Source organism: Phaethon lepturus, unplaced genomic scaffold, assembly GCF_000687285.1.
Source record: "Phaethon lepturus isolate BGI_N335 unplaced genomic scaffold, ASM68728v1 scaffold28331, whole genome shotgun sequence".
Taxonomy (NCBI): Eukaryota; Metazoa; Chordata; class Aves; order Phaethontiformes; family Phaethontidae; genus Phaethon; species Phaethon lepturus.
This window is the reverse complement of record NW_010519046.1, coordinates 7577-17052: the sequence shown is the minus strand read 5'-3', so window position 1 is coordinate 17052 and position 9476 is coordinate 7577. Positions and strand designations below refer to the sequence as shown.

At 43.1% G+C, this 9476-nt stretch overlaps 1 protein-coding gene across 1 annotated transcript in view; it reads left to right on the top strand.

The window, feature by feature from the left end:
• Positions 1-5022, top strand: part of LOC104628369 (CMP-N-acetylneuraminate-beta-galactosamide-alpha-2,3-sialyltransferase 1) — a gene marked incomplete at its 5' end in the record, with an annotated part of 13075 nt that extends 8053 nt beyond the window's left edge. The window contains 2 exons of the mRNA XM_010296924.1: positions 2289-2408; positions 4289-5022. Of these exons, the coding sequence (XP_010295226.1) occupies positions 2289-2408; positions 4289-4462 (294 nt within the window). The remainder of the gene's footprint in view (positions 1-2288; positions 2409-4288) is intronic.
• Between the last annotated feature and the right edge of the window lie 4454 nt (positions 5023-9476).

Here is a 9476-nt window from a genome sequence, read left to right as displayed (position 1 = left end):
CATTGTATTTCCGCTCTTCTGAAGGTTGCGTTGCTTCTTTTAGTACTGCTCAGGGAGATTTAAGGTGCACCGTTGGCCAACTGTGTTCACCCTCCACAGCAGTTGTGCTGTTCCAACCTGTTGCAGTCATTCAGATGTAATGGCACTTTGAGCTGTCGAGAGCCTTTGGAGTTTTTTAAACATAATTTGACTATTTGAATGTCAAGGATGTTTCTCACTCTTCGGTCAGTTCCTTGTAATAAAGAGCTAAGTGAACCCTGAACAAATAAAGCAGTGTGTTTTCAAGTCAGTGGAGAATTCAAGATGGTACCAATGGTTCTTGGGGAAGGCTCTTAGCCCACAGCTGTAATAACAGCCAGTACCCAATTAAACAAGGCTGGAGACTGGGCTTGGGCCAAGTCCATTCTGGTTTTGTCCCAAGTGTATTAATACTCTCCCCGGCAATATTCAAGCAAGGTTTGGAGGATAGCGCAGACCAGAGGATATTCCCTGTTTTGCACAGGGACAGAATTGAGCAATGTGTACACGATCTGTGCCATGCCACTTCCCTCAAGGCTAACAAAACACCTCTGTTTCATAGTGTGGATGTGTAGAAGGCAATCAGTCAGGGGATCTCACTCCTCTGAAAAGGTCAAAGGTGGACAAGCCTGGTGCCCACCCTACAGCAGTCAGAGTAGAGTCCATCCCACGCATACTGACACATTGCCCAAGAATGCCGTGGTTTAATAGACGTGCCCTACTGCTGGAGACAGGATTTCCCATGGGGCAGGATGGTCATTCCCATATTGGACCTTTAGCCACCATGCAAAGACTTTTGTTGTAGCTGTACGGTTTGAGGATATAACCAAGGCAGACTATGTAGACAGAGGTAAGAGACGTTTCCTCTTCCACAGACCTTCCAGCAAAATAAAAGTCTCATTCTTTCAGCCTTTGGAGAGGATGATTTTCAGAGGAGCTCAGTCTCCTAATGTTTCATGGGCTGGTAAAGTATGATGTTAGCCCCAGAGCATTAAAATTACAGATTAAAGCACACATCCTTCAATTCAGGAGGCTGGGTTTTGCCAAAGGCTTCAGATGAAACTTTTAATCAGTATCAGTTTGTATCCCTGTGCTTCAAACCGTGGACCTCTGGGGGTATTAAATAATCACTTAGCTCATCCCTATCTGTTGTGAGGAACACATTAACCTCTGCAAAACCCTTGTGAGATGCACTGCGGCAGGTTGTTAAACTCACGTCACAGTTGAGTAGCACCAGCCCAGGCTACGGCTGGTGATATGCTGCAGCTTCCCAAGCAGGGAGATGAGAAGCCTTCCCACACCACGCAGTGCAAAACATCCTGTGAGAAGCGATTACATACAGATACAATATCAGCAATTAACCTCTGACTTTTTAAAAGGAAAAGCCTTGCAGCTAACCAGATAGCACTGAAACGCCGTTACTCTAATTACAAACGCAGGATGGAGAGAAAAGCCTCTCTTTGCCTAATTCAGGGGAGGGGGTTGAAACCAAGGGCTCCAAACAGTCCTAGGATTTACTGTACACTCAGGTCTGATCTTAAGTGCTCTGTCTCCATTAGATGGCCTCATAATTTCCCCAGAAGATAACCAAGTGCAATTTATGTTTTGTATTAAAAAAAAAAAAAACACATAGAAAAATAGCATGTTTGGGAAACAGGAGAAATGCAGCTGACACAACCTGAGAGGCCTCCTGATAGTTTACAGATTAATCCAGGCTTCCTTAGATCTGTACCCATAGAGATACCAAGTCATGGTTGGCATATTGTGCAGAAGATGCAGTTGCTTCTGTGTTTGCACCCAAATTACAGTTGGACTCAATGACCTTAAGGGTCTTTTCCAACCTAAATGGTTCCGTGATTCTATGAAATTTTGCATGGCATCTTACACTTGCCTTGCTCAGTCCTCCAACTCCCCGGAGCGCACCTGTGTTACAGCAGGATGCTGCAGGGAGGGTTGAATTCCTAATTTTCTTCTCACTTGTGCCATTTCTTACCCATTTCTTTCAGTAGGAATCACCCAGGATTTACATTAGAGTAAGTAGGTGGGGTATCAAGACCAAGGAAAGAATACTCTTGTGCATTTGCACATGGGAAATAGTCTTGAATGCACTTAACTATGGGATTTTATTTTTCCCTTTCGCCCGCCCTCAAGGGAATAACTATCTTTCTACCCCACTCCCTTACCCCAGTGTCCTTTAAGGATGACATGTCACTGTTGTTTTTTTTCCCAGGGAATTTTACTAATGAGTCTTTCTCTCCAATTTTGCCTAGATCCTCGTTTATAATCCAGCTTTTATGAAATATGTCTATGAAAACTGGCTCCAACATCATGGGAGATACCCCTCCACAGGATTTCTGTCTTTGATATTTGCACTCCACATTTGTGATGAGGTAAAAGTCTGGCTGTGTTTGGACAGATGGATAAAAAATCAGGATGTTTCACACTGAAGTGCCAGGAACATGCCCTGGCCACTCACTCAGCCTTTATTTCCCTCTGTCCATCTACTCTGCCATTTGCTTCTTCAAACAGATGCAGGGTCCTCAGTAACATGCAGATATGCTCAACTGGCAGTGACTGATTATCTTGATGTCAGCAAGTGATGCTAACATCACATGGTTTAAGATGTATTCCAGGGGAATATAATTATAAATAGTGAGATTCCACTTGGTATCAAAAGACATCTAAATATAGATGGTGTCTGTGCCCATCTTGTTAGTGGAAGTCCCAGTTGTATTTTGTCTCACTGTGAAGGCACCAAGAGCCAAGTGTTGTCCTGGGCATGCCCTCTGCCTCCAGCTGCCAGGCCAGAAAAGTACAAATCTCTTGGCCTTGTGTGACATCTGCCTGCCTTGAGTAGATATACTGAGTACCTAAGGACATCTCAAATGGCACTTACGTTTGGGCAATTGCACTGAGGTTGTATCTGTCTCATCAGTGGAGCCAAGCCAAGCCATTCAGCAAACCAACCTCCTGGTAAGACATTAGGGGAGCAGGATCACTCCCTGGTTTCCAGTGACTGTGCCGCCTGAATCACCGCTGACTGTAATGGATGCCCAGGCACCTCCATTTGGATATCTAAACCTTAAACATAATCCCACCTGAAGAATTTCAATGACCAGCTCTTGGACAAGCCAATTTGGGGAATGCAGATGGTCTATTTTCAAACCCAAGTTTGTGGGTTTATACAGTAGGTTATGGTAAATGCCTCTGCTCCAGCAGTTACCTGAGGAAATTCTCCAGCTTGAGTGATGTGAGGTGCTCCTAGGTGACTGGAGACTTAGCTAGTTAGTGTAAGGCCAGGTCAGCTTTACAAAAACCTGGAAGCGTGGGCTTGTCAGCATGGGGGATAAAAATTACTATGCTGGCAAAATCCCTGGCCTGGACACAGATCTACTCATGAAAGAGAGCTTTTGTCACCTAGGCCTGTCTTGCTTGGAGAGATGATGGAAACATTCCCAACGATGCTAGCAGGAACTGTACCATGGTCAAGGCAGATAGGATGGGTGGCTTGAGTGGAGACAGTTTTCTAGTAAGCAGGCAATGAACAAGACTCTGACATTACCAAAAAGAACTTAAAACAGCTTATATTTGGGTGTGTCCAGGTGTGAGTGAGTTAGGGTGCTTGTTTTGTGGGCTATGACCCATTCAAACCCAGCCATGTAGCCACTCTCACTTTAAATAAAAGTCAGCTGTGATGTTTGGACTTTTACCACCCAAGGAGACAGGCATAGCTATCGATGAATGAGCCGTTGGGAGAGCAAAGGCCGTAGGCATATACACACACAAAGAACATAATGTCTGTTTGCCTCTGAAGTGACTGTGAATGTCATATAATTAAGTATATAAGTGGGGGTCAGCATGGGCCATCATTTGGAAGATGAGGAGCAAAACCTACATTTTTCCAATCTGTGTGGCCTTAATCAGCTAAAGAGGAGATTCCCATCCCAAGCCACTGACCTCCTGAGATCAAACATCATGCTTAGGGGACAGGAATGTGTTTTTCATATGGGTAAACAAGAGCTCATGGACAGAAATTTCCTTTTCTGTCTGGGCTCAGGTGTGATGGTGGTCTCAGCTTAGGATGTAATGTCCCTTGAGCAGGCCTTGGGCTGTTATTCTGCAATTGCATCATCTCATGCAGTAGAACAGCTTGGCACACCACCAAGGCCCTCAGGTGCTGCTGCCTATAGATAAACTGAGAATCCAAAGAATTCCTTCAACACTTCAGAGCTTTCCAGGCCATAACACTAGTTCTGTCTTACTTCCTTAGGTGAATGTATACGGTTTTGGAGCAAACAGCAAAGGACACTGGCATCACTACTGGGAAAACAACGCTTCAGCTGGGGCTTTCCGGAAGACAGGTGTCCATGACGGGGATTTTGAGTTCAATGTAACTTTGACTCTTGCCTCCATTGAAAAAATAAGTTTTTTCAAGGGCAGATGACCCTGGCCACAGGGAGAAGTGGGGGCTGCAATTTCCAACATGCAGCAGAAAAGAGCTCAGTGAAGATGATCTGGGCACCAGCCAGGCTTGAATGCGTGAATCTGCGGTGGATCCGGAGCATCTCACTGCTGCAGTGCTCACGGCAGGGCGCTCAGCTGAGGACCGGCTTCCACGCTGCGTGTGATTTCCTACCTACAGATAGCTGGGAACTACCAATCAGTTGTGGGAATAAATAAATCTCTGCTTAGGCTCTACGGCTTGATTTCTGAATTACTGATGAAAGGCCTGCCTGTTGCAATTAGGGGAAACCTGGGCACAGGAACTGCTGTTTACATGTCCGTTCTTTCCTCGAGTAAGGCAGGAGATCCTTGAAGAAGAGTGAAAACTATTTCTGGGACTTGAGACCCATTAGGGCAGCTGTGAACATCATAGTAAGGATTACCTCAAAGAAATGAATTCACTTCTGCTGTTGATCTTCTTTTTGAACTGTCTCTTCTGTTTCCTCTATTACTTCTGGTTTTATGTTGTATCAAGCAAAAACGTGATGAAGTTGCCTGGAGGCCATTGCCTCATTCTGCATTGACAGTGTATAGAAAATATAGATCAAATCATCTCTGATCATATATTATTTAATATCGGTTCCTATACAGCCATAATGAGAGAGAAAACAATACTGAAAACTCCAGCAAAAAATGGCCTTTTTAGCCACTTGTTTGTTTGTCTTTTTTTGTTTTATATATATTTTTTCTTTTTTTTGGTGGAAAATACTCTGGAATGCTCATTTTTATTTAATCAGCTTAAGGTTGGAAAGTGGACTTTTTTCTTTCAGTCATTTATATGTGCCTTTTATAATTGTGCAACAGATGTGATTTTTTCTTTAAAGATGACAAACTCAAAATTAAACTTTTTTATAAAAGGGGGAAAAATTAACCAAAGTTTAGCCTCCATGTGGTATGCTTTTGTATGGTCAAAACCAATAATAACAGCTCCTATATTGTATTTCAGCAAATGCAATTAAGACTAATTTTTAAAGGTAGCTTTTACCTTTTTTATGGGAAAATATCCAAAAGTTCCACGGAAACTTTTCCTCTTATTTTTTTACAAATTTAAAAAGTGGTATCTCTTTACAAGATCTCTATTTGAAATGGAAGAAATATCATGAGTTGGGATATCAGCTAGTAATACACTAAGAAACTTTGGCCCTGCAGCACCATCTACAAGGACACAATCTACGCAAGCTGATCCTTCAGTGTAAGCTAGACTTCAAAATTACGTGCATCTCTGGAGGAATGAGTGTGTTAATGCCAGTACCTCTAGACAGTGAGAGGAGGGAAGTGACATTGGAGATTTTACATCCACAGATCTTTGCTGGAATCAGTGCATTTAATCCTCATGGACAGATAAAGTATGAATCCAAGAACAAAGTTCAGGTAGTGAAGAATGGAGAAAAGTGGCTTTTTCTTCCTGATATCATGAAAGTAGGATTCATGGGTTATTGCCCCATTCTCAGCTCTAGTAAAGGCAATGGAGTTCTTGCCATAGGCTTTAAGGGACTTTAGATCAGGCTTGGAAAAAATGGCATATTTAAGTTTTCATGGATTACAATGGTTGGTGTTTGTGGCAATTTAGAAATCATCATCTAAATGACCCATCTTTCATGCACCAGATCTGGCAACACGTTCAAGCAGATGAGTATTTGAGCTCAGTGAAAGCCTAGCCCTTCGACCAGTGATGTGCTTCAGTCCAAGATCTATCCCCTTGTCTTTCCATGCCAGTTGTTATGGAGCTCCCGTCCAAGGCAGCAATTCATGGCACAATGACACGGTCAGCTGAAATATCCTAATTTTGGGCCACAGCACCATTCACCGACATGAACTGCTTTACCCACACGACTATTACTGGACTCGCAGCGTATAAAGCCAAACGTCTGTGCGAGGAACTGATGTCCCTTCGCTGTACACACATGACCCTTTGGTTTAGCAATATGAAAAGAGCAGGATTTTCAAATCCTCGTGCTGAGACCTGTTCATGATCTTCATGTCAAGAAGCCCTTTCTCAGCATGGTGGCCAGCAGAACTACTCACCTGCATGTCAGAGGTGGAGCAAATTCAGTGGGCTTAGTGTCTTCTACATGTCCTTTGTAAAAGAGTGAAACATTTCTACTTGAACCATGTTTGTTTGTTTTAAGCATTCCCACTGTTTAAATTGTTGTTAATAAGTTTCTGGTGAGCTGTCACACTAATACAAGCAAAGCAACTTAAAGAGGAAAAAGACTCCATGGAAGACCTCGATGGTATCTTCATCCTGTGGCTGGATTTTGGATATACTTTCTTCATCATGAGCTTCAAGTATTTTAATTTTTTTTCTCATGGACAGACGTCACTAATTCAGAAACTTTTCATTGCTGTTTCAGTCATTTTTAGAAATATTTGGAAGAAAACTCATGGCGGTTTGGTACCCAAATGATGTTGATTTTTTTTTTAATCACAGGTGGCAGTTTGGGATCAAAAAAAGTGGTAAAAATCAGCTATCTTCTAGCCTGTGTTGTTCTGAAAGTTTCCTTTTGTTGTCCGAATTAAATTTGCAGTTTTCCCCTGAGTATGCTGATGCTGCCTCTGAGAGCACATATGAAACATCATGGCTCATACTATTATGGATAGATTTAGTGTCCTCATCATGGAACAAGCTGCAATTCCGATTTAATTTTCTTGCTGACAGCAAGCAGTAACTGTGTACCACTGATGTCCATTTTTGAGAGCGTGAGGAGAGCGGAGAGTAGACCTTCCTAGCTGTAGGATGAGGGAGAGTCTGTGCCATCACATTTCTATTCCAGAGGAACTTTTTCTAGAGTCCTTCAGGAACTGACTGTTGTGTTAGATCTTTATCTCTGTTTCTCCACAATTTTGCTGCTCTTTCAAATGCCTTCAGAATAAGGAGATACCGACAGATGATGCTGAGGGAAGAATTAATTCCCACTGTTGAAGACTGTCTGTGTTCCTGCTAGAAACTTTCTGGGTTTATTTTGTTTAAAAGAACAACAAAGGAAAACACTTAGCAACATGTCAAGGCTTCAAACTGTATTTGCCACCACTGCAAAGTCTCTGAAGCACTCCTTGAGTGTGTGTGAAGTTTTTTTACCAAAGCCAAATCTCTTGAGCACTTTTTTCCCCATGCCCAGATTTTCCTCCTATTTTTCTTTGACTACACAATCAATTATGATAATCATCTTTTATTTCTTGCTCTGTTGGTGGGGAGTCTCACTCAATCATTCTTTCACATTTTATTTATTTAATTTTTCAGTATGATATGAAAAAAAATAAATTTTTATTGTAATCAAATCAAAGCTGTTTCTCTCTGTGCACACTTCTTCCCATAATATTTCCATTAGCTCCTAGAACCTGCTCTGTCACATAACAGTGTAATGAAGCCTTATTCCACTTCCCTCCCACCCACGCTTCGGGCGACATCAGCATGCTTCAGGCTGCCGGAAAGCTTGTGGTCATGTGCATCGCACTGCCCAGCTTATTGCAGCTCTAGGCCTCTCTGGAGAAAAGACTTAAACTTTATAGGCCTGTGGTCTCCTGATGGATCTATGCCGTATTTAGGTAATATATAAGGGAAATTATGGCAGACTCAGAAATCAGTGACTTGAGAAGGTATTCAGCTGATCTGTTCTCTGGGACTGACAGACCTGGCTCCCTTCATAGAAGAGATGCTGAGGATCCACCCCAGGTCCCTATTTTAAGGGTCTAATTTAGCTGCTATGATTACACAAGCACTTTAGTCATGGATGGCCTAGGCTGTCCGTTAGAAGAAGCCCATCTAGGAGATGGACATCGCTGATGTTACAAACCCAGCCTTTAGTGGGTGCAGTGAGTTTACTCAGAGAATCGGGTGTCACTTCAGCATGCCACATTGCCTCATCTGCATGACCATGGCTTTACTTGGGGACATTCCACCTTAACTGTTTCTTGTGGGCCTCATAAGCTGCTCAGTTTCCTTGTGCACCATTTCCATTTGTTGTTTAAGGGAGTGAGTAGGGTAGACAGCCTAGCAGCAATGCCAGTTGCCCATTGAAATGCAACCAATCTGGTTGCTTAGTGGTAGAAGCTCAAGAAGTCATCACAGGGCAGCTCAGGAAGTTCTTGTTCAGATACAGGCAATGTTCTGGTGGTCACAGTAAGAGCTGCTTTCCAGTGGGACCTTCAGAGGACCAAGTTCTCACGAGCTTCTTCACACTTCGCTTTTCAACCCAGGTTCTAGATGTGCTGCATCAGTGGCATATTAATCACCGTTGGTGGATACCACCCAGCCAGCATCACACTTGCTGAAAATGGATGGGAAGTAGAAGAACAGAAGTCTGAGGAGTTATCCCAGTCACTTCAGGTCCTGGAGCCTGGTTTCTGCCCAGAGCTTCTATAACCAGGCTGGTCACAGGGTTGTTCCAAACCGAGTAAGTAGGAGTGCTAACCTGGGATGGCTATCGAACAGGACTGTCCTTCACAGTGGCTCTGTACCTTCGTACTTGCCACTCTGCAGAGGAGATGCAAAGCATTGGCTCCTCTGTCATCCTCAGCAAAGCAAAGTAACACCAGGGAACAGCTTGCTCTTGAAAATCATTTTGTGTTTTGCTTCATGTCCACTCACAAAAAACAAATTGAAATGCAGCTTCCAGGTCTGAAATGAATTTGTCAGGAAAGTAATTTGCATAAAATTACAATCTGAAGACCCCCGAGACTAGTAAGACATGCAGCAGCAACAACAGCAACATCCAGACAGATGGACCGACCACAGGAGTTGGACAAAGGACTTTGCTTATACCATCAAATGAAGAAAGAAAATACCCACAGGGGAACAATATGGCTTCAGTTCATGGCATGGGTTCCTTTGATGGCTCACGTTCAGGATAGCAATTAAACCCAACAAATGAAAAGGCAAGGGAGTCCCTTGCCACCTTTAAAAAACTGTTTTCTCTTGTCTTTCCTATAGACTTTCAGGGAGCAGATCTCATTAC